This window comes from Musca autumnalis, unplaced genomic scaffold (genome assembly GCF_047663935.1).
Source record: "Musca autumnalis isolate F117 unplaced genomic scaffold, ASM4766393v1 scaffold_5, whole genome shotgun sequence".
NCBI classification, from domain to species: Eukaryota; Metazoa; Arthropoda; class Insecta; order Diptera; family Muscidae; genus Musca; species Musca autumnalis.
The window spans coordinates 39,962,774-39,989,023 of record NW_027412088.1 but is presented as its reverse complement, the minus strand read 5'-3'; the positions used below and the strand labels follow the sequence as shown (position 1 = coordinate 39,989,023).

Below are 26,250 nucleotides of genomic sequence, written 5' to 3'. Positions count from 1 at the left end.
TTCAATAACTTCTTCAACAAGAAACTTTTTACACCCAAACATCAATCGTCAGCTCGAAGTATAAAGGTGAACAAAGAAAAAACTTCAATGAGAAGTTGTTCTTTGGCAACCTAACACAACTCCGACGAAAGTCCAAACCAAACCTTTTTCCACTGCTATGTGCCGTTGAATTTCGACGAATGCACATAAAAAAATGTAGTTGGTAGATTGTCGCAGCCAACCATACAAACGGTGCCAGTGTTTCTCAAATCGAACATTGGTGGCGTTTTTTATTGGGATAGCTAATACAAGTTTGTTTTTCAAAATAGTTTGGCTTTATCCCATTGTTGTTGTTTTATTATTTTAAAAAACAAACCAATTGCTTATTAGTGGAAAGCAATTGGATTAAGCCAAACTATTTTGAAAAACAAAATTGTATTAGCTATCCCAATAATTTGAGATTTGAGAAACACTGGCACCGTTTGTATGGTTGTCTGCGATAAGCTACCAACTACATTTTGTTATGTGCATTCGTCGAAATTCGACGACACATAGCAGTGGGAAAAGGTTTAGTGTGTTTCGGAAACACTTTCGTCAGAGTTGTGTTAGGTTGCCAAAGAAAAACTTCTCATTGAAGTTTTTTCTTTGTTCACCTTTATACTTCAAGCTGACGATTGATGTTTGGGTATACAAAGTTTCTTGTTGAAGAGGTTATTGAAAAATAACTTCGGTGGAGAATATCCACAAACAAGAAACAAGGGAACTGATGAGATCCAGTGGCGTGGATCGAAACTAGTCTTCCCTGCCTTACCCCTTGGCGAACAATGGCAACCTTTTTCCACTAATAAATTAGTTGTTTTAAATAATAAAACAACAACAATGGGGTTAAGCCAAACTATTTTGAAAAACAAGATCGGATAACTTTAACCCGTGCCACCCAAGTAATTTGTATGGGTCCAAAAGTTTCATTTTCACGAAAAATCTCAAAAGGCCGCAATTATGACCCAATCGATGAAAAAACTTTACCACTTCATTGCTGTCGCTAAAAAACGATTTGTACAGACATGTATGATGATCGGTTAACGATAACTTATGTCTCCTGACCGATCTTTATGTCCATAGTACTTTGTATGGGGACCAAAGTCAAATTTTCAGAAAATCGCTCCACAGGCGTTGTTTCGATTTGCCTTAACAAAAAATAATATATATTTTTTCCGATTTGCGCTACTGAATCTATTTGCTTTATTTAAAACTAATATTTGTGGCTCTGAGTTTTGTGAAGAGTTTATTCAAAACATGTGTTTCGATTTGCGCATTGCGTCGGAACCAATCATTGACGCTAATCGAAGTGTTACTGTACTTGAAAACAATACTTGTCTCCACGGCAAATTTATATAAGGTAAATGCATGAATTACAACAACTAACAAAAACAACATTGTTGTTATTGAAAATTAATTGTCAAAGAAAATATTTCATAATAGGGTCGTTCCAAAAATTGTTTTAGGAGAAACATAAATACATTTTGAAAATCCTCTAAAATAGAACAAATTTGAATCAAAATGTAAATAGAAATCATTCAGAACTTTCGTAGGTAGTTTTTATTAAACGTTTAGGATGAAAATCTATATTTCATGGTAGCAAATTTCGAAGTTTCAAATTTCATGAGTAGACCCTATTACATTTTGAAAACTAAATTTAGAAAAAAAGTTAAAATTCAGATGATTGTCACTTCTACCTTGTATAAATATGCCTTGCTTGTCTCCAATTTATCTCAACTAATTCATATGAACAAATTTGTAAACAACGGTGTTGGTTTAAACATGGCAAAATTACATCTAGAACCAATAAACTGGAATTTGTAACGAAAATATTTCACTATAGTTATCGATCTACAAATCCAAGTTCTATACATTCATTTATGTATATGATTTTCTTCCTTTTCTTCAATAGTCCAGTGTGTAAATATAAATGTAACCATACCACATAAAGTAAAGCATACTTTTAGGCATTGTTATCAAAATTGTCGTTCCTTCCTTCTTGGCCATTCGAATTATGTACATACATATATTTTTGACAAAATATCAATAATTTCCTGCTTTTTATTTCTTTTCTTATTTTCTTCAAAATAATGTGTGAATCTGTTGTGCCCTGCTACGAAACACCATCCCCACAAAAATATCGCCACTTATCTTTGTTGTTATTGGATTGTTGGCAGCGTGAATATGACAGCAGACCATATCGTAATTTTATATTCGAACGATTGATGTTTGAAGAACGTATTCAACGTTTATATGATCCCGTACGTGATTTTGCAACAATTGTGCGGTTCATAGAAACACGATCACAGTTGCTAAGCATAAAGATTGTGGGATTGGAAATCGTATCATACGAAATTGAATTACTTCAGAAATTTGTGGAAAGTTTCAGCAATTTACGTTCTATTCAATTGAAGCTTATGATATTACCAACGGAATTTTTTGCACTTCTTGCAAAAACTGTTGATCAGATGTCTGTGGAAGAGTTAGTGTTGGAGGGTAAGTAAATACAGTGTTACAGTATACTGAAGAGACAAGAGGATAAAATATTTTAATTTAGAATTATTAAATATTCTCAGGCGCGTAGAACATTGGTGGCCTGTTTTGCTAAGGCGAATTGAATGCTAATTCGTTCGAACTACTACCAAACATCTATTCATACAGTGTTTTATTCAACTTGCTTTGTTGTCTGTTTAGTTCAAATCTAGAAACTCGTTTTCCACACAGTTGCAGTTGACCAATCGAACTAAAGCATTGCACATTTTCAGATTTGGAGGATAATACATAAATGTGAAACCAAAACCAATATGGGTCTATTTTTTTTTCTTATAGTCCCATATAGCGGTACCACCCGATTTAAAGTATTTTAAGGATTCTACCTTCATTTTTAGACCGAATTGGCTATAATTTGGCATTTGGGGTTCGCAATAGTACAGAAACTTCCTCATCAAAAATGCTGTAGGTCAAGGTTTTGGTGTAGCCTCCATATAGCCGTACCATCCGATTTCCGGTATTTTAAGGATTTTATCTTCATTTTCAACCCGAATTTAGTGAAACTTGGCATTTGGTACAGAAACTCCCCCACCAAAATTTATGGACATAAGTCCAGGTTTTTTTATAGCCCTTACATAATGGTACCCCATGATTTCAGGCATTTTAAAGTTTTTATCTACATTTCCGGCCTAAATTGGCTACTATTTTGTTATGAGTTTCGCAGTGGTCAAAAAATTTAATTACTGAAAAGTTAAAAATAAAAATTATTTAAAAAAAATTAAGTTACAGTGTTTTATTCATAAATGCACTTAAAACTAGAAAATAATTTTTCACGATGGAATTTCTCAATAAAACGCTTGCATTTGAATTAAAAATTGTGACAATATTAAACGGCAAGCGTTTTATTTGAGAGATTCCATCATGAAAAATTATTTTATAGTTTTAAGTGCATTTATAAATAAAACACTGCACCTTTATTTTTTTATTATTTTTTATTTTAAAAATAGGTTTGTCCTTGTACTTTCACAGTAAATATTAATCAGTAACTTCTTTTTAGAGAGTAAAGCATTTTTACTCTTTCAAAGGAAAAAATTAAAAAAAGTAAAAAGACAACATTCAGTAAAAATTTTCAATTTGATTAATATTTACGATTATGATATTTGAATATTTTAAACTTTTGACAACTGCCTAAAGCTACAAAATGTTTCTGAACAAAATTCCTTCAGTAAAAATAATAAGTTCTCAGTAATAAAAATTTCAAAACAGGTTTCTCAATTCATTCTCTTTTACTGAACATTTGTGTAAAAAAACAACATTCAGTAATAATTTGTAATAATTCCCAATAGAAAATCCAGTCTTCGATGACATTTTCGTCAACGATTCGTTGACGATATTTCCGAAATTGTCATGAACGACAATTCGCATGACTATGTCTTGCATTGTGTCTTGGTAACAAACCAAAAATACTCAAAAAGTGTGCTTTGAAACAATTGTTCACATATTTATTCAAATATAAAATTTTCGATTTGTAATAAATGCAATATTAAAAAATCATAAAATTCGGAATCCGCGTCAAGATTTAAACTGATTTTATTTATACAGAGTGCATTAACGCTCATAAAATGGTAAGTTAGAATATATATGAAGATTAGATTACTTATTATTTGATATGACATTATAAATCATTATAGTTATAATTTTTATACATGTACATATGTAGGTTGAAGTCATGGATAAGTTTGAAAACTGCAACATGAATATGGTAAGATTTTAGAAGATTATATTGACTATCTTCAACATTTATTTAAAATATTTTCTTTCTTGTAGAATCCGTAAATAAAGGGAGATCGCCGCCTCTGTCGGCTGCAGTTAGAAGCGGGGCGTGGCAAAGCTCGAAGAAAATTGTGGCTTGTAGAACATACGTGAGATTTATATTATAAGTTTGTGGATATAATGTATTTTATAATTTAATAAAAACAAAAAATTGACACACGACAACATAAATGACATTGTCTTTAATTGTGTCGTCAATGACAAATAGCAGGACAGTGTCTGCAAAACAGTCGTCGACGAAATAGGGGGTTTTTTGTCTTCGAAGTCGTCGTCGACGACAGCTTCGCTTACCCTGTCGCCCAAGTTGTCGTGCATGAATACTGGGACACTTGTGTGAAAAAGTCGTCAACGATCCCAAAGGGCTGTCTGCAAAGAGTCGTGAACGAATTGGAAATGTCGTGCACGAGTCATCAATGTTGTCTTGAAGACACTTTCTATTGGGTTATTATGCCGGGCATACACTATGGGCATGCAGGACAGCATTTGTAATAGTATTAGTAAATTTTGAAGTTTTTGTCAATGTATTTGGGAGTAGTTTTGGCAGGATTGAAATAGTTTTGATTTTGTAAATGAACCCCTTTCAATCCGATGAATTTTGTTTATTTTCCAAGTAACCAACAAATAATTTTTGAAAACAACAAATATTATTTGTGAGGAAATTAAAAATTTGGAAAATTCATCATTTTTGCAATATGGATTGAAGGAATGCCACACACTATTCAATCACACACTTACACAAGGGTTCATCGGTTGCTGTCCTGCATGCCCATAGTGTATGCCCGGCAATAAACCCAATCTTTATAATTTTTTTAGAGATTTGTATGGTCTCTGACATGGTATAAGTAAAGAGGTAGATTTAAATGAAAAAAATCTATAGAACCCTTGTTTTTCTTGAATTCCTAAAACTTCAAAATAAAAGCAACAAGTGGGTTTGTTTACAATGTATTTTTTGAGCATTTTATAAAAAACGCAAAAAATTAATGAAGAGTTAAGTTTTCTCCACATAATCGAGTTTTGAATATGATAAACTGATTGTTTCAATGCAAATCTCACCAATTTATTCCACACAAATAGTCTAAAAACAATTTTGCAAATCATTGAATTCGATTGTTTTTAAAATTGTTTGGCATCCCAATAGAAAGTGTCTTCAAGACAACATTGATGACTCGTGCACGACATTTCCAATTCGTTCACGACCCTTTGCAGACAGCCCTTTGGGATCGTTGACGACTTTTTCACACAAGTGTCCCAGTATTCATGCACGACAACTTGGGCGACAGGGTAAGCGAAGCTGTCGTCGACGACGACTTCGAAGACATAAACCCTACTTTTCGTTAACGATCCTTTTGCAGACAATGTCTTGTAATTTGTCACCAACGACGCTCCTAAAGAAAATTTTATTTACGTAAATAATTTTGTTTTTAACATTTTTTTATTTTATTAACATACAAAATATAACATTTTTGTACATATAAAAATATACTACATAATATAAAATCGTTTCCGCGGCAATGCGGTCTATAATCCAGAACGGCCCAAGACTCCTTTTAACAACAATTCCTAGGAGAGCAAGACCTTTTTGGCAAATTCTGCAAATAATAAAACATTATGCGTAATCTTGTGATGTATAAATATATGTATGTCATTTATACACTTACCTTTAATTGTTTCCACGATCGCGTTCCACTATAATAGACTCCAAATTAAAAATTTTAATTCTATGTTGATTGCTTCATCCTATGTTAGAGAAACAAACAAAGTCATTGTTTTAAAGTTCATATGTATGTATGTCAGTCTATTTCTCACTTACCACCAGCTGTTTAGAAAAAATGTCGCGAAATTTTATTTCAAACTGCAATGTTTGACCGATTTCAGTCGTGTTGAAATATTAACAATTCCTAGATATGTGTACAAATATGTCATAGCATATTTTGTTTGATTATTTTTGTTTTTTTTTTCTGGTGACACATTGCAAGAACTTGTCATGCATCGTGTCGTGCACGACAATTTCGGAAATTTCATCAACGAATCGTCGACGAAAATGTCATCGAAGACTGGATTTTCTATTGGGATATTATTCAAACACCACACATACATACACAGTTTGTTTATATTGTTTTGAAGTTTTAGGCATACTCGAATGAAAAAATTTACATTGACATAAAGCTTTGGCTAACCTTTCTTATTAAACCATGGTCTCTGAGTTAGAATAAATAAAATTTACTCCAAGATTTCTTCATTATTTGTTGATTTTCCGCGAAAATAAAAACAAATTTAGAAATATTTTAACATCAGCGGATAGATATAACATCCTGTTAACGATTTATACATTTTATTTCTTATTAAAACCCAAAGGGAATTTTTAAGTATTTTTACTTTATAAGGGAACAAAACCCCCTATAACTTTTGGGTGCAGCATCCAATTTTGTGAACGCGAACATATTTGAAATCACAACTTTGTTCTTAACCTAAGTACCAAAAATCGCGGGTGTGCTCGCAAAAAAAATTATTTGTTTAATGGTATTGAAAAGGAAATTTGAAATTTACCATATATATTCATGATCAGGATAAAAGTCTAATACGATTTAGCCATGTCCGTCTGTCCGTCTGTTGCAATCACTCTAACGTTCGCAATAATTGAGCTAGAGCCCTATATTTTTGCACCCGGATGTCTTTTTTCCATAGGCAGTTTGGGGTTCCCAGTGGTCACAAAATATCTCCATGGAGTCCATGTCTATCTACTGTCGACATAGGTCCATGTTTTGGGATTGCCCCCATATAACAGTAACTCCCGATTTTCGGTATTTTGAGGTTTTTAGCTAAAATTTTTTACCAAACTACCTGTAATTTCACAGTTGAGGCTCCTAGTAATCACAAATCATCTCCACCAAAAACTGGCAACATAGCCCTCTGTTTTGGTATAGCCCCAATATAACGGTACCCCCCGATTTTCGGTATTTTGTGGATTTTAACTACAATTTTTGACCAAACTACCTGCAATTGAACATTTGAGGTTCCCAGTGGTCACAAAACATCTCCACCAAAAACCGTCAACCCAGGTCCCTGTTTTGGTAAAGCCCTTTTTTGATGGTACCTCCCGATTTTCGGTTTTTTATACCCTCCACAATAGTATGGAGTGTATATTAAGTTTGTCATTCCGATTGTAACACATCGAACTAATCATTTGCGACCCTATAAAGTATATATATTCTTGATCAGGATAAAATTCTAAGACGATCTAGCCATGTCAGTCTGTCCGTCCGTCTGTCCGTCTGTTGTAATCACTCTAGCGTCCGCAATAATTGAGATAGAGTGCTGAAAATTTGCACCCGAGGGTCTTTTTTCCATAGGCAGGTCAAGTTCGAAGATGAGCTATATCGGTCCACTCTTTGGTATAGCCCCCATATAACGGTACCTCCGGATTTGAGGTATTTTGGCGTTCTTCGCCACATTTGCTGACCGAATTAGCTATAATTTAGAACTTAGGGTTTCTAGTGATCAACAAACTTATATCCCAAAGGATATGGACATAGGTCCATGTTTTGGTATAGTCCCCATATAACGGTACCTCACGATTTTCGGTATTTTGAGAATTTTAGCCACAATTTTTAACCTAACTATCTGCAATTTGACATTTGAGGTTCTCAGTGGTCATGAAATGTCTCCACGAAACATCGTCAACATAGGTCCATGTTTTGGTATAGCCCCCATATATCGGTACCTCCCGATTTTCGACATTTTGACAATTTTAGCTACAATGTTTAACCGAACTAGCTGTAATTTGCCAATTGAGGTTCTCAGTGATCATGCAATATCCCCACCAAACATCGTCAACATAGGTTCATGTTTTGGTATAGCCCCCGTATAACGGTTCCTAAGGATTTGAGGTATTTTGACGTTCTTCGCCACATTTGCAGACCGAATTAGCTATAATTTGGCACTTAGGGTTCCTAGTGATCAACAAACTTATATCCTAAAGGATATAGGCATAGGTCCATGTTTTGGTATAGTCCCCATATAACAGTACCTCCCGATTTTCGGTATTTTGAGAATTTAAGCCACAATTTTTAACCGAACTATCTGCAATTTGACATTTGAGGTTCTCAGTGGTCATGAAACGTCTCCACAAAACATCGCCAACATAGGTCCATGTTTTGGTATATCCCCCCATATAACTGTACCTCCCGATTTTCGGGAATTTTCAGTGATCACGAAATTTCTTCACTAAAATTCGTCAACATGGCTCCATTTTTAGGGTCTACATTGTTTTGATGAAACTACCCTCAATTTGACTCTTGAAGTTCCCTGCAGCTATAAAACTTTTCCGCCAAAAAATTTAGAGATAGGTTGACTCTTTGATATAGCCCCGTAGGTGGTACCTTTCACCTAGCTGACCACATTTTTTTAGATTAGATTAGATAACACTGTGCAACAGAATGGAGGTGAAAGTCTGGGGCACGGAAAATTTCTCTTGCGGGAGAAAGTCCTTAGTGAGTATATTATGAACGCCGAAGGACAGATCCGCCGTGAGTCTTGCGCGCTATGGCGTGATGAAATTTTTGTTAGATACCCTGTGGGCCATTAAGAATTAGCGTTATATCTTTGTTCACTGTTGCTTAAGTGCTCTACAAAAACAACAAACAAAGATATAATGCTAATTCATGATGGCTTACAGGGTCTTTTGCAACAACTTCATGACGCCATAACGCGGAAGTTCGACTCACGGCGAATCCATCCTTCGGGGTTTTTAATATACACACACCAAGGGCTTTCATCTCCAAAAGGAATTATCTCTGCCCCAACATTTGTGTTTACAGTGTAATTTAAGTAATAGTGGGAGGCAGTAGGAGTCTATCCATTGTCGAAAAGTTGTTCCACCTAAAATTGTGAAAGGACCCTAATTATTCCATTTTAATTAAGACTATTTTATGGTGGAGGGTATAAGAAGTTCGGCCCGGCCGAACTTAACGACTTTTTACTTGTTTATTTTAGCTACAATTTTTGACCCAAATATCTGCAATTCAACATTTGAGGTTCCCAGTGATCACAAAACTTCTCCATCGAAAACATAAGTCCACACTTTGATATATCCCCATTAGGGTTATGACTTTTTGGCAATTTTTCTCAAAAACGATTTCCTGTAGTGAGAATGAATGAACTTTTGCCATTAATGTCTAAAATAACATTCATTTCATGATATTATAAAAAAAGTTGCGCACAAACCACTTTGCAAAAAAAATTGAAAAAATACTATGAAATGAAAAAAAATTCTCCAACAATTATTTCCTGTTGCACGAATGAATGACCTTTTGCCTATAAATGACTGAAATAACTTTTATTTCATATAAATATATAAAAAGGTCCCGCACAAACCAATTTTAATTTTTATGATATATGAAATAATGTTCTATATAATATAAAATGATATATATGTAATAATACGACGATAAAATAGTTAGAAACCAACGGTTATGTCATTTCGGTTATGTCGTGTGCCCCTATACTTTGTTTTCAGTTAAATATCTGCTTATAGTGACTTCAAAAAATGGTCAAAAAATGAAAAATAATAACTTTAAAAGCTTTATGTGCGCAAGCTTTTTGTATCGAATCACTTTATAATTAACATTTTATGTAATCTTATGTAGAAACTTATCACGCTATGATACAGGGATATGATGTTGTAAAAAAGTCATAGCCGTAAGCCACATATAAGGTTCCCGACCGATTGAATATATTTTTATGCTTTCTTTACCTTATTAAGGTATCAAAGATCTCAAAATATCTCCGCCTAAAATTGTGAACAGGAAAGAAAATAATTATTCCGTTTTATTTCTGAACAGTTTATGGTGGAGGGTATAAAAAGTTCGACTCGGCCGAACTTAAAGCTTTTTTATGTGTTCAAATTTGATTTTTGTTTTGAAGCAAAAGCAAAGGAAATATTATTTCCAAAACTAAAGTTTGGGTGTGTTTCATGCGCACACATTTTCGTTTCGAAATACATAAACAGGCTGTTTTTTTTCAACCCAGCTAGCAATTTTTGCCGAGGGCTCCAATATCAGATTTTTTCCGAGATTCTCTAATGTTTTTTCCGATAATTTTCCGAGTAATTTTGTGTTTGTTTTTGAATGTTGTGTTCAAAAAGAAATGACAAGGGAAAATGGATACACATTTTTTTAATAAGTTGTTTATAACAGTTAATATTGTTAATTCTCTTTTAGATAAGTCTAATAAAAAACAACAGCGTGGTGGCATACGGAAACTACGGTTGGAAGAGCTACGTTTTATAATTTTGTAGATATACAATGTCAGCGAGCAGCAGCAATGAATACTATTAAATCCACATTATAGAGTTCTACAAATATATGAAGAAGTTAATTATTGACGTATTTACATCAAATCCCCAAAAATGGTCTGTATTTCTGATTGAACATCCGATTTTCTTATTGAAAACCGATTTTTTCGCCATTTTCCGATTTAAAATTTTGACCGAAAAAAATTAGAATTTCGAATCAAACATCCGAAAAGTTTTCGACTTTCGGACTAAACAAGCAATAATTTTCCGAATACCGGATCAAACATCCGATACTTTTCCGAATTTCGGATCAAAGATCAGCATTTTTTTCGATGTTCTGAAAAAGTATCCGAAAACCACCCTATTTTCTGCCGATTTTCGAATGTTCCTTCAGAGTTTTTTTCCGAAATTGTGCAGATAATCGACAATTCCCTTAAAATTTCTCTTTTTTCATACGAGTTTGTTACGAATTCATTTAGAATTCGGAAACAAACTCTACTATTCCTTCCGATTTTTTTCCGACAAAACTTTCCGAATTCGTGGGCACCTTCACACAATTTTGTTCCGATTTCGGAACGAATTCGGCATCAGAATCGGAAACTTGTGCAGAGTTTCGTTCCGAATTCGGAAAAAAAAATCGGAAACAATTACTTTCTAGTTTTAAGTGCATTTTTAAATAAATCACTGAACTTAATTTTTTGTAATTATTTTTTTATTCTTAAGAATTGACGTAGCGTAGTATATAGTGAATTTTGCAGGTCTAGGCGTTTCGTTTTGGGCATTTAACTTCGTTGACCACTGTGTTAAGTCTTTGAAACAATTAATTAAGAGAGATGGATGGACCTGATCCTTCCACTACCGAGCTTAATACCTGCTACGACGTTATCTATCTTCAAATATTATTAAAAATTCCCATTTTGGAAAAGTTAGCTTTAAAACTATTTCTCAACTATTGTTTTTATTAGATAAATGTTATACTTACTAACCGCTACATCTGTCCCTTTCAGGAACTCCTTTAAATGATAATGACATCATATGGTTACGCCTCTATATCATAAATTCGCGGACCCTTCAATATCTTCACGTTGGCTCATGCAATATAAACCAATATAATTTCGCCAATTTAGCCGATGCAGTTCACAAATCTCAATCCATAAAAGGTTTCAACTGTGGCCGCTTATTGGGCAATAATTTAAGTTTAGATTCTCAAAAAATCGCCCACCTCATATCCTCATTAATATGGCAAAATAAATTACAACAACTTGAAATGGAAAAATGTGAATTAAATAGTGATGATATGGAAATCATTGCAGAATATTTATACAACAAAAATTCGAAATTATTTATATTAAATGTTGCCTATAATACAATTGGTCCAAATGGTGCTGAACATCTATTGAAAGCAATTTCTGTATCTGGAACTTTAAAATCTTTAAACATGAATGGTTGTGGTTTGGGTTCGCATGGTGGTGAATATATTGCAAAATATCTTAGTTCATGTCGAAGTTTGGAATCACTTCGCGTTCAAAATAATAACATCGGAGCTGAAGCTATTACGTTGATACTCTTAACCATGAAAAAGTCATTACCGCTAAATAATTTGCATTTATGGGGAAACAAATACAATCCAAGAACTGGCAGCATTTTAAGGCGTTTAATAGAAGCCGGAGTTATTAGTCAAGATACCTTGGATATAACATATAGCTTTGATGATACCATACCTGGTTGGCGTGTGATACCGTGGAGATGATGAATTTAGACTGAAAATTTTATTTTGGGATTTTTAATATATAATATATAGATATATTACATATCCAACATTAATTTTGTTTTTCTGTTTGTAACACATCGAACTAATCATTCGCGACCATATAAATTATATATATTCTTAATCAGGATAAAATTCTAAGACGATCTAGTCATGTCTGTCTGTCCGTTGAACTTTGCACCCGAGTGTATTTTTTTCCATAGGCAGGTCAAGTTCGAAGACGGATTATATAGGTCCACGTTTTGGGATAGCCTTCATATAACGGCACCACCCTATTAAAGGTATTTTGATGCTTTTAGCTAAATTCTTTGACCGAATTAGCTGAAATTTGACATTTGAGGTTCTCAATAACCAACAAACGTCTCCACTAAAAATTAACAAGATAGTTTTCGATATAGTCCCCACATAACGCTACCACCCGATTTAAGGTATTTTGGGGATTTCGGCTAGTTTTTTGACCGAACTAGCTGTAATTTGAGGTTCTCAGTGGCCTCGAAAATTTCTCACCAAAAATCGTCAATGTTTTGGAATACCCACTATAGAACGATACCTTGCAATTTTCGGTATTTTGATGATTTTAGATACAATTTTTAACCACTAAAAATTACGATACCACCCGATTTAAGGTAGTTTGTGGATTTAAGCTAAATTTTTTGACCGAACTATCTGTAATTTAACATTTGAGGTTCTCAGTGGTCCCGAAACTTTCCTATGGTATTTTGAGAATTTTAGCTACAAATTTTTGACCGAACTTTGACACTTAAGGTTTGCAGCGGTCACAAAACTTCTCCATCAAAAATCGTCAATATAGGTCCACGTGCTGGAATAGCCTCCATATAAAGTACCTCCCGATTTAAGGTATTTTGAGAATTTTAGCTACAATTATTGATCAAACCAGCTGTAATTTGACATTTGAAGTTATTGATTTGATTTAAGGTATTTTGGGGATTTTAGCTAATTCTTTTTGATCGATCTACCTGTAACTTCACATTTGAGGTTCTCACTGATCCCGAAATTTCACCACCAAAAATGGTCAATATAAGTCCATGTTCTGGAATAGCAACCATATAATGGTACGCTTCGATTTTCGGTATTTTGACGATTTTAGCTACAATTATTGACCGAACTAGCTGTAATTTTACATTTGAAGTTATCAGAGGTCCCATCCACCAAAAATCGTTCACATAGGTCCATGGTTTGGTGTATCCACACATAAAGGTACCAACAGATTGAAGAAATGTTTAGATATATTTTTTGAGCAAATTTAGACATTTAGAGTATCCGTGGTCGAACAATTTGTGTACCAATTATTCCATTTCAGTTCAGACTATTTTATGGCTCGGCCGAACTTAATGGTTTCTACTTTTTTATATGAATGTCAGACATTATTTTATTTTGGCTGTCATTTCCATTTTTATTCCAATTTGCCAGAAAACACACCCTTTGCATTAATGGTTTTGGACCCCAAGTACGTTCGGGCTTTGCAGACAACTTGGAGTCAATGCAACTATGTCCGCATGCACGATAACTCACGAGAGAATAAACCAATTTTGTCCAGACTTTGTACCTTTTAATACTTTGTACAAATTTAGATCATAGCCGACCAAGAAGAGCGAGCGCTTAAATTGTTTATGTGTGGGTAAAATTACACTGACAGAACAGAACAGGGTGATGATTTTCATATTGAGTATGAAATGAAAAATGCAGGAAAAAAGTTGTCACGGCGTGTTAGCGTTCAGAGCCAAACATAGTGGTGGGTGTGTTTTTTGTGTGTTTTACAAAGCAAAAAGGATTTGTTAGGGTTTTAGCACTTGACATCCTTTGATTTCAACTTTAAAATTTCTTCAAATGCATTGAACAAATTGTTTACGGTTCTAATATAAATTAGCATTTGACTTGTGTCCCTTATATCAGTGCTTTCATCAAAGCAAACAGATACATATACCGCATTTCGAATCCTCTCCTTTGTTTCATGTTTTATGAATTTCCCTATTGACTCGGTGCGGCGGACTATTGTGGACCGAGATAAAGGCACCTCTTTGAAAATGTCTTCCATTTTTCTACCAGTATCTCTAAAAAAAGGTAATACTGACATAAAAACTTCTTTAAAAAACCCCCCATCTTCAAAAGGTCTACATTTCTTGGCCAATTCCAAAGCAATATTATATGAGGCCTTGATTGTGGCATTATCATAATTGCCTTTGTCTTTTATAATATTAAGACACCTATTATTTTTATTTCTTAAATTATCTTTAAGCTGGCATATTATTTTTTCTTCGCACATTTCCCGTCATTAAATGATATTTTGTATGCGTATTATAATGACGCCTAAGGTAAGATGGATATACATTTTTTATTGTTGCATTGCAGACGAGGCATTCTGCGTCATTAAAAATATTAATACAAAACAAAAAATAATTTTCAAATTCTTCCCTCCACATATTTGCTGTACAACTGCAAAATCTTTTCAGTGTACCCAAAAAAAAAAAAAGAAATAAATCGGCATCAACCTGCTTGCATGACATTCAGTACAAGACTGAAGTAAAAAAATCAAAACATTTGCTCTCTTACTTTGCGTTCGGGTCGCGTGTGTGTGATTTGCCGAAAAACTTCGTAACCATATCAATACCAACGAACGGGTTTGATTTAGATCAAGTTCAGCCCTACGAGTAACTTCTCCACAGAAGATGAAAAATGTTCGCTAAAAATTTTTGCACTGGAGAAGTTTAATGATGGACTAGAAACCCCTTCCAACCGACCAACAATGACTGATGAGCATGATAACTTACGAATTGAGCATACGATTGATCGAAACTTTCCACATCGTAGTAGAAATTCTTTCAAACTTATTTACATCCAGTTCCAAGCAGGTCTATACCGCATAACATGAGTACCTTCCTCACAAAAGTTCAAAATTTGTGCTTAAGTTCAGTTTAAGGGCTATTCGAAGATAGTTTTGAAAATTTTTAATGGGCTGCATCAGCATCGGTATTTTGAAGGTTGTGGCCTCAATAGCAAACCGAAATGACTGAATTTTGGAATTTTGTCTTCGTTGGTGGTATAAAACTTTCTACCAGAAATTTAATATAACCCCCATAGAACGGCACCTCTCGATTTTGGTATCTTGTGGCATGAATATACTATATATATACCGAAATGGCTGAAATTTTGTATATAGTCTTAGTAGGGGTTATACAACTTTTCACCAGAAACTTGTCGGTACGTATAACGGCACATCTCTATTTCCGGTATTTTAAAGGTTTTGCCGACATTGTCCAACCGAAATCGCATAAATTTTGTACTGCGCTTCTACGGCGGATATAGGAAGACGTGGACCTATACTGATAATTCTCTTCTGGAATATTTTATAACCCCATGGAAGACTAAATAACAAATTTCAGTCCTTTCGAAAGAAAATCGGAAGATACCCTTCTATGGGGGCTATATCGAAAAGTGGACCTTTACCGACGAATTTCAATCGAAAGGTTTTTACCTCAAAAGTAGACTAAAAACCAAATTTCCGTCATATCGGCAGCTGAAGGTTGCGGTCACAAACCTTCAAAATACCGAAATTCGGAATGAACCATTCTATAAGGGCAATACGAAGTTGTGGCCCTACACACAGAATTAACCGTCCTACATTTCTGAAGCCATATAGTCGCCACATAATAAGTTTTGCCGAAGAAACAGGCGACGATTTCCTTCAAAGTGATTCTTACATAAACAACTTTCGTTGGATTTGGCTCGCTTTCGAAAACCTAAACGGTCGTTTCCTATTTTGTTTCGGGTTCCTAAGCATAGATGCAAGATTCTTCGTCTGTGACGACGTTTGAAGCACCGCGATCGTTTTTACTTACAATTTCTTTGCAGCAATCCACAAGAGCTTCTTTTTCAGCTATTGTCCAATTTTGCTGGATTTAACGAGAAAAATACATTTTTGCGGCCATGTGTTCATGCTATATCAAATGTTAGGATGTATGCCTCTATCTCACGGTATTTAACTTGGCGATCTTGCATTATTCGTTTACGCACGGCTTAATTTTTTTCTGGCACAACGCCCATTTTTGGATGACCCTCACGACTTTCGTTTTTTAGGGAGTTTCGGCCACGATTGAGTTCATTAAACCAGTTTTTCACAGTGCTTTAGGATGGCCCTTTATCGACATACAGAGATTTAATTTGGTCGATGCACTCTTGCCGTATCCACGTCGAAAGTTGTGAAAAATTATCGGACGAAAATATTCACAAGTAAATTCCATTTTGTTATAACGAAGTGATTTTTTCAAGTCACGGAAAACAACCACCAAAACATGATTTTTAGTGTAATTTCGTCACAAACTATTTTTATTATTTTCGATTGTTTGAGTGGAGTATTCCCCCATTGGCTCAACTTCATTTATTACCCTCTATTACAGAGAGTAATGTTTTTCAAAACGAACTGACAGTGTTGCAAAATTTTACTGATCGCTACCAATATCATGATTTCATCCCGGCGAAGGGAATTATCAATTGACTTCTCAGTTTTTGAAATGATGCCTTTTTAGCGAAAAACCGAACTCTTTAAGTGTCTTGTATTCTCATATGAATGAGAATCACACTCACTTTTCGGCTTTTCCAAAGAAGCACCAAAATCAAAATATTTTGATTTCTACAAAATTTTGATATAAATGTAACGTATAATATTAAAGGTACAGACAAACACAACACAACAGGTTTTGCCAAGTGAAATGAAGAAGCAGTATACTAACCACCAAGCAACATAAAGGATAATTAAAAGACATAACAAAGCAGAAAAGAATATAAAACAAAGGAAAGAAACAAAGAAGTATAAAAAGAAATTTTTTTTTAATTTATTTCGTCTAACAAAAAGACTCATAAATGACTCCCTAAAGACTCATAAATGATTATAAACATGACTCTAAAACAGGGATGAGCTTCTTTGCTTAGATCGTATAGTGAGGGCGCCCACTGAGTTGTTTTTGCATTTGCTTCTCTCTCTCACGTACAGTGTAAATGAATGAAAACCAACAAAAACAAAATGTGGTTGTTGCTTTTTTCACTCATACGTTCATACATGTCTTCGCTTTTGTTGTATTTCTGTGGTCGTCGCTGCTCTAAAAAGACTCGAAAAAGGGTCCGAAATTAATCAACAAAACACCAATAAATGATTGAAATACGACTCGAAAAAGACTCATTTGTGATTTGTTTAGAAGAGTCGCCTGAGGTTATGTTTTCCTACCGACATTTATGATCAGAAAATGAGCTCATATTCTAGCTTTTTAATCGTGCAGTCGGATCAAAAAAGACTCGAATTTGATTAAAATTTTCAAAAAATGCTGACTGGGCTGCTTAAAATACTCACACATACATTGGCAAATACTTCTAAATTTACTAATACTATTACAAATGCTGTCCTGCATTCCCACTGTGTATGGGACGCATTACATTCTAATTTTCAACTTTGACCGATATTACTAATGTCGAATTGATTTCTTGCCAGCGTGCAAACAAGTTCAATAGAAATGGTTCAATGACATTCCGAACATATTTGGTGCAAACTAAAAACTTTACAGAAACATGGTTTCAAGGTCAATCATGTCTATACATCGCTAACATAGAAACGACCTTGAAATTTAGAAAAAAAAACAATCGTGACTCCCTTGTAAAACTGTTGGTATTCTATCAATAGCCATGCTTCGCTAATAATATATTAATAGTTCCTTATAATAATAGTAATAGCAACAGATATTCTTACCATTTTAGTAATAATTTCAAAATAAAATAACTCTATTAGGTGCTAGCCTGTCAGCTAGGAGGAGCATCTTTATGTCCACTGTTTATTAATAGAATTTTCTCTTCAATGAGGCACGTGGCATTTTATTCTATACATATATGGATGGCTATGGTATGTTGTTGTACGTCTACTACTAATCATATAGAAGACTGACCACATGCTTCGCATTTACCATGGCTAGACATGTTGGTGGCTAAGGTGACAATGTTAACACTGACAGCAACAATTATGGCTATGATGTTGATGACTGTCATCACCAGTAAGTATGACAACTGTGGAAGAAGTCAATCAATCAATTGGTTAAGGTTGAGACAGATAAGTAGCATTTTAGAAGAATAAAGAAAAAGAATAAAGAACAATTACAACTTAAGTCAAAGGTAGTTCTGGTAATTTATTTTTCAACTTTTATTGATGGTAAAGCTAGCAAAAGTGTCAACTGTCAAAAATAGCTTTTCGATACAAATTTGATCAAAAAAGGAAAAATGGCAAAAATTGCACAAACTCAAGCAGAAATGTCAAAATCAAATCAGCCTTTCAGATGCCAGCAAACATGCTATTTGTTTCTACTCTGCAAGCAGAAAATAGGAGAAGAGATAGTCATTAATGCAATTTTTGTTAAAAGAAAAGAGTAAGTTTTACTAGTTTTTGGAGTATAGGACAAACTTGAAAAAAGTATTGATGAGTCATGTTTAAGTTTAATAACTTTCTCGTATATGATATATAAAATGGAATTTTTTACTAGCTTGACAAATAATGTTTCATAATGACCACAGTCTTCAGCTTCGCACAAATGGGCTCGTCCTAGAGCATTTTCCACAGCATCTTTAAACAATTTGTGCAAAAATGTTTGCCTTGAGTTCAAGGATTGTCTCTGGCTTGTTCAGATCCACTCGCTTCTTGAAATAACCCCAATCATGGTATAAATAAAGAGGTAGATTTAAATGAAAAAAATCTATAGAACCCTTGTTTTTCCTGAATTCCTAAAACTTCAAAATGAATCAACAAGTGGGTTTGTTTACAACACCAATTTTGAGCATTTTATAAAAATCGCGAAAAATGAATGAAGGACCAATGTTTCTCCGCATAATCAAGTTGTGGATATGATAAAATGTTTGTTTCAATGATAACCTGACGATTTATTTCTACACAAATGTTCCAAAAAATCATTGAATTCGATTGTTTTTAAAATTGTTTGACATATTATTCAAACACCACACACACATACAAAGATTGTGCATATTGTTTTGAAGTTTTAGGAATACTCGAATGAAAAAATTTAAATTGACATAAAGCTTTGGCTAGCCTTTCTTATTAAACCATGACCCCAATAAAAAATAGTCAGGTGCTGCCAAAGATGGCCAAATAATTTCCACATTTCACGATATTATATGGTCTAAGAAATTTATTTAAATGTTCAGCCATTTCGGTGTGATAATGAACCAAAAACCAGGAAAATACCAAAAATTGGAAGGTAGCGTTCTATCCCAGTCAGCATTTTTTGAAAATTTTAATCAAATTCGAGTCTTTTTTGATCCGACTGCACGATTAAAAAGCTAGAATATGAGCTCATTTTCTGATCATAAATGACTCCTTTGTCGGTAGGAAAACATAACCTCAGGCGACTCTTCTAAACAAATCACAAATGAGTCTTTTTCGAGTCGTATTTCAATCATTTATTGGTGTTTTGTTGATTAATTTCGGACCCTTTTTCGAGTCTTTTTAGAGTCATGTTTATAATCATTTATGAGTCTTTAGGGAGTCATTTATGAGTCTTTTTGTTAGACGAAAAAAATTAAAAAAATTTTCTTTTTATTCTTCTTTGTTTCTTTCCTTCGTTTTATAGTCTTTTCTGCTTTGGTATGTCTTTTAATTATCCTTTATGTTGCTTGGTGGTTAGTATACTGCTTCTTCATTTCACTTGGCAAAACCTGTTGTGTTGTGTTTGTCTGTACCTTTAATATTATACGTTACATTTATATCAAAATTTTGTAGAAAGTGTATATGGGAATTTTATTTTTTTATTTACAACCAAATAAGAATAAAACAAAGCAATCAGTTTTTAATCACCTAACTGTTCAAAATATGATCAGAAGGTACATAATTATAATCACTTTTCAAACACCTGTATGACCCTTTTTTGATTAAGCATTTTTCAATCTTCCAGATGATCAAAATGTGACAATAAATAACAAAAAATTGTCACATTTTAAACACCTCAATGATTTATTTGTGATTGCTACACATTTGTTGTTGTATCTTAAATTGAACTCTTTTTAATCATTACAGGGAGTCACTTTCGAGTCCCTTTCTGATCACACAAGCGACTTAATCAATTTTTGATCACCAAAAGGACTCTAAAAAGACTCCTCAATGTGATTTTTGAAAAAACAGTCTTCTAAATGCTATCTGGGATGGGGGGCTAACAATTCTGAGGGAAAGTTCAGCGCTCCCAACGAAATCTAAATACGAACTTTTCACTCATTTAGGTGTGATAATGAGAATAAACCTTGAAAATACCGAAAATCGGGTGGTAGAGGGGGATTATATCAAAAATTGAACCACTTTAAATACAAAACATCGTAGGAGTCAGGGACGTATCAAGGATTTCATTTGGGGGGGATGCACCGGACCAAAATTTTGGAAGTTCATTTTAACGAAATTTCTTATTTAACAATGATGTTAACCTTGTTCCCACATACTATTGGGCGTATCATTTATCATATTGGAGGGCCTTTGTTAAAATACTTCAGAGTAATATATAGAACTATACAACTTCTTATGAAATTCCCACTCCCCGAAATAGTGTTCTCAAACCCCCAGCCAAAATTGCGTTAAATATGTCCATGGAATGTTTAGGTCCTTTCCTTTGTTATCTACTTCACAAAAGTTTAAATTTTCCACTCTAATTTTATTGAATAATTTATGGAAAGAAGATGGGATTAGTTGAGCATTGATCTATGTAGAGGGAGCGTTGGGACATCATTGCGTCCTCCATTTGGGTTTTTGTATTGACAGGTAGAAGTCAGGAGAATTGAGGAGAAAAACACGTCGAGACTCGATACATATTTTTTGGTCTTGTATCACGCTGCGGTGTCAGTGTTATTATGTTTAATATAAAAACAAGTAAAAAAGTATCTGTCGGCAAAGATATACCCTCAGCCTATGTGAATTGAAAATGTCATCTATGGTATGATCGAATGTATTTAAGGTCTTTTCTGTATTTTGTGGCGTTTTTGGACATTTGAACTTGCCGACGAAAATATGGATTAGGATTAAAGTTGAAAAGTGTTGCAGAGGAGGCACTTAAAGGAATAGACCGACATAGTCCATTATGGAAGTGCATCTTATTTTGGGAGTCATATCTTTTCGATAGATATTGCGCCCACTAGTCATTTCATTGGGTCATCGTATAACTTTTGGACCAGTACGCCAGGAAGTATGTACATGTCCACGGAAATCATTATATCGTTGTAAACAGGACCTCAACGAACAGCATCGGATCTTCGAACAGACCATAAACTGCACTTAAAGACAAATGTTGAACATTTACCCTAAAGTTCCTCCATTTCAGAAGATAAACTAAATTTGAACAAAATATTAGGAGATCCAAAAGTTGGACCAAATTTGTTCAATAGAAATATTTGGGGGAAGACCGGAAGTTGTGGACCGGTTTTGTGTATCTTGGAACTTAAATTATGACAACTTATGACGAAGACCAAATTTTGGACCAAGTCGGTTGATCAGATCGAGAGTTATCGTGCTCTCCAACCACTACACTTGGTGGCATAGGGGTTTTTTACAACTTCTGGTTATTTTCTCAGAAGTATAGACTTGCCACTGATAAAACATGTACTGCCGTAATGGGGGCAGCAAATACAAGTTGTTACAACAAACATCGAAGCGATTCGAGAGCAGCTCCTCAACTGAACTTTCCAAAGTTGTGTGTGGGAGGTACTCAAAGGAGTGGACCGATAGAGTCCATATTGGAACCTCATCTACGTCTGGTAAAAATTTCACGATGCGAAAAGTATGGGCCAAATCGGTTACTACCTTTAAGAGTTATCGTGCGAATAATTTTTCCGAACATTTTTGTACTTTTCTGGGGGAGGTACCTGAAGTAGTGGACCGATATGGCTCATCTTCGAACTTAAACTATGTTTGGTCAAAATATTACGAAGGCCAAATTTTGGACCAAATCGATTGATCCGTTCGAGAGTTATATTGCGCACCAACCACTACACCCGGTGTCATAGGGATTTTTTTCAACTTTCAGACTATTTTCTCAGGAAGTATGGACTTGCCCCTGACGAAACTTGTACCATCGTATGCGGAGCAGTGAATACAAGTTGTTACAATAAAAAACAGCTCCTAGCAGCTCCTAAACTGAACTTTTCAGAAATTGGGTGGTACCCGAAGGAGTGAGCCGATTGAGTCCATACTAGAACCTTATCTAAGTCTGGTAGAAATTTCACGATGTGCAAAGTATGGACCAAATCGGTTATTCCCTTTAGGAGTTATCGTGCGCACAAATTTTCCGAACATTTTCGAACTTTTGTGGGGAAGGTACCGGAAGGAGTGGACCGATATAACCCATCTTCGAACCTAAACTTCGAGAGTTATCGTGCGCACCAGCCAGCCAGACAGACAGACGGACGGACATTGCCAAATCGACTCCGAGTTGTCTGAAACACATTTCGTCCAAACATACTTGGGGTCTAAAACCATTATTTCGATGAGACACATTTTGCCCGTATGAAAGTGTATATACCCTCGTTAGCATAAATGCTGAGGGTATAATTATAGAGCCAAGACGTGAGTTAATTAATAGATCAATTCCGGAACCTAATCGTGGGTATGTTAATAAGCAACTTCAGACTCCCATTCACAGTCCTGCGTATATAAATATCCTGGCGTCCAACCTGTGGCTTTGAAATAAACATATTATGGCTACAAATCGTGAATCTGTTAATAGAAAAATTGTGGCATCCAATCTTGTTTCTTTTAACAGACAAACCTTGGCGCCCAAACTGGTTATTTTATAGAGAACAAGTAAAAAAGTATCGGTCGGCTTTGCCGACAGAGATATACCCTCAGCCTGTGTGGATTGAAATTCTTTTTTTCCAAAAAAAAAGAAATGCATGGGCCTATGAACCGACAGAAATATGGATTGGATTAAAGCTCAAAAATTTGCGGGGGATATCGATAGATAGGGCTTCTGTACCATACTAGCCTACGAAAAGCATAATATCGGGCCACTAGGGAACCCTTCAGTAAAAATCTCCAAAGGATCCTCGAATAGACCCTCAACTACAAAAATGTGTTAAACATTTGTATGAGTGGTACTCCAAGTATTGGACCGATAGGGCCCAAATTTGAACATAGACTAAGCTTGGACAAAAAATTTCGAGATCGAAAATTTGGACCAAATCGGTTGCTACGTTTGTGAGATATTGCGCTTATCATTTTAGCAAATATTATAACATTTGTGGGAGAGGTACCGGAAGCAGTAGACCTATAAGCACTACCATCGAATTTCATCTAATATTCGAAGAAATATTACGATATCCAAAGTATGGACGAACGCAGTATTCGGTTCGAGCTCTACAGCCACTACATATGGTGCCATAGGTTTTTTTTTTACAACTTTCGGGCTGTTTTCTCAAGAAGTATGGACTTGCCCCTGAAAAAACGTTTACTATCGTAATTGAGACAGAGAATGCAAGATGCGTCAACAAAAATCAAAGTGATTCGAGAACAGGTCTTAAAGTGAATTTATCCAAAATTTTGTGTGGGAGATACCCGAAGGACTGAACAAAACAAATAAAGTCCATATTCGAACCTGATCTATATCTGGTAAATATATTAGGATGTGTAAAGTATGGACCAAATCGCTCACCCCAATCCAGAGTTATCGTGCGCACAATTTTTCCGAACATTTTTGAACTTGTTTGGGGGAGGTACCTGGAGGTGTGGATCGATATGGCTTATCTTCGAACTTAAAATAAGTTTGGGCAAAATATTACGAAAACCAAAATTTGAACAGAATCGATTCGTCGAAACTTAGATTGTCCAAACTTAGATCAAGTTCGAGGATATCGGTCCACTCCCTTCGGGGACTCCCAATGTAAACATTTTCAGAAAAGTGCAGATTAAGATCTGTTCTCGACTCGTTTTGACATTTTTGCAACTGGTTGTTTTCGGGGCCCCTATTAAGGCGTTACAAGTTTTTTTCGGGTGCATGTCCATACTTCATGAGAAACTGGCTCGTAAGCTGTAAAAACCACAACTTTCGAACTGCGTTAATCCTGCGTTGGTCCAAACTTTGCATATCGCAATATTTGTGCGAATCTTAGATAAAGTTCGAAGATGCTGTTAACTACCTACCTACCCCATAAAATTCAAAAAAATCGCTAAAGTGGCACACGCGATATTTCTTGAACGGAGCAACCCATTTGGTCCAAACTGCATTTAGTAATATTTTTCCCAAACTTACTTTAAGCTCGAAAATGGGCCATAGCTAAGGTACCGTCCAACAGCGATATTATGTTTTTCGTAGACATGTCCATGTTTGGTCCAAAAACTCTACATTATACGGAGACCAACTGAAATGAGCGGTATGTGTGATATCTATTACAAGTATTAATCCAAATCCTTATATTGTCAGCAAGCTCAACCGTCAAAAAAAAAGCCACAAAATTCTGAAACCACCCTAAATACATACATTTTTGTGAAAAATATTTTGGTTGTGTAGCCGGTATTCGATCTGTCCATAGATGGAAGTTTCAATTCACACAGGCTGAGGGTATATCTCTGTAGGCAAAGCCGACTGATACTTATTTAGTTGTTGAGTCTTTTATAATTAAGGATCGGTTTCAGTTTTTTCGTTTGTCTTTGCAAAGTGATTTACCGAAGAAAGAAAAAAGTAAAATTTGTAGAAATATGCATAAATTGGAAGTACGTGTTTGTTCCTTATCGTCCTATTTTTTTCCAAAATACAATTGTTGTGGGCATAAAAATCCATTTTGTACAATAGACATTTCAGCAGAAATAGTGAAAAACGGCTGTATATGGGAAAGCAACATCAAATTTCCAACGGTGGCAAAGTACACTTCAGTAATGTAGGCGACCTTTCCTGAGTATTTCATCCATGTAAAACTTCTCTACAAGTGGTGTCTTAAGACACTCCGTTCGGCTCGGCGATAAACAGTAAGTCCCATATCACTGAGCTAATATGAAACGGGGTGCACTCATTGATAGGAGAGAAGTCTCCCATGTCTCGTTTGGGATGTTTGTGGAACATTTATAAATATATATATCTCGGAAACTTAGTCGAAGTAAAAAAAACCTGTAGCAAGAAATCAGATGAAAATAATCTAATGACAAACGTTAATATAACTTTTTTGCAAACAACAAACAAAGGAATTTGTAATTGTAATGATGTTCAAAATAGTTCATTACATAAGGTATTAGAGAAAATATACAAAAATTGAAAGCCACAAAGATTAAGCAATGATTTTATCTCTAGCAAAGTTCAAACATTGTTGATTTTCTCTTATCAAAAATTTCAAAAATAAAAAAAATTGCAAGATTTTTTTATATGTTGTTCATAATCCTAAATATTTGACGTTATATCCCACAAACGTTCCACATATACAAATCAACGTATTGTTCTGAAGTCAGCAACACCACAATCAGCCTAAACTTACGATTAGACCTTTCAACTTAACATCAACTAAACAGAAAATTACTCAAAAATTAAATTTTTTTAAGTTTTACCTTAGGGCGAAGACCATAATTTGTGAGATTTATAATTAATTTAATTAATTAATCGAGCTATATGATTAATGAGGTTACATTAAAAAATTGATATCTAGTGAAGTCTTACATACACTTCAACCACTATCCGACGATCGTTTCGTTAACTGGGGTCCTATTCTTTAACTTTTTAACATCTTTATTCATTGTTTATTTCACAACAATTTCATTTGTTTGTTTTGTAGTTGTTACAAAAACAAAAGAAATTTTAACAATATCGATAGTTGTTAAAAGTTACAG

The 26,250-nt window shown here is 34.6% G+C and overlaps 1 protein-coding gene and 2 long non-coding RNA genes across 3 annotated transcripts; 2 read left to right on the top strand and 1 right to left on the bottom strand.

Annotated features, from left to right (window-relative positions):
• Positions 1 to 2,066: 2,066 nt before the first annotated feature.
• LOC141405909 (uncharacterized) lies at positions 2,067 to 12,411 on the top strand. The gene is made up of 2 exons (XM_073990778.1): positions 2,067 to 2,514; positions 11,641 to 12,411. The coding sequence occupies exons 1-2, from the start codon at positions 2,109 to 2,111 to the stop codon at positions 12,381 to 12,383; spliced, it is 1,149 nt and encodes a 382-aa protein (XP_073846879.1). The 5' UTR covers positions 2,067 to 2,108; the 3' UTR covers positions 12,384 to 12,411.
• On the top strand, positions 3,853 to 4,779 carry LOC141405910 (uncharacterized). Its single transcript, XR_012413280.1, has 3 exons — positions 3,853 to 4,133; positions 4,229 to 4,270; positions 4,336 to 4,779. It is a non-coding gene; the product is annotated as an uncharacterized lncRNA (long non-coding RNA).
• LOC141405911 (uncharacterized) lies at positions 5,785 to 6,406 on the bottom strand. The gene is made up of 3 exons (XR_012413281.1): positions 6,152 to 6,406; positions 6,000 to 6,078; positions 5,785 to 5,930 (listed from the first exon to the last, which is right to left on the bottom strand). It is a non-coding gene; the product is annotated as an uncharacterized lncRNA (long non-coding RNA).
• Positions 12,412 to 26,250: the final 13,839 nt, after the last annotated feature.

What these genes read in the sequence shown, in the direction of transcription:
- LOC141405909 (XM_073990778.1), top strand. Translation starts at nt 2,109, where the DNA reads ATGTGTGAATCTGTTGTGCCCTGCTACGAAACACCATCCCCACAAAAA. An exon ending in GGAAGAGTTAGTGTTGGAGG is followed by an intron (nt 2,515 to 11,640) that starts GTAAGTAAATAC and finishes TGTCCCTTTCAG; the next exon opens with GAACTCCTTTAAATGATAAT.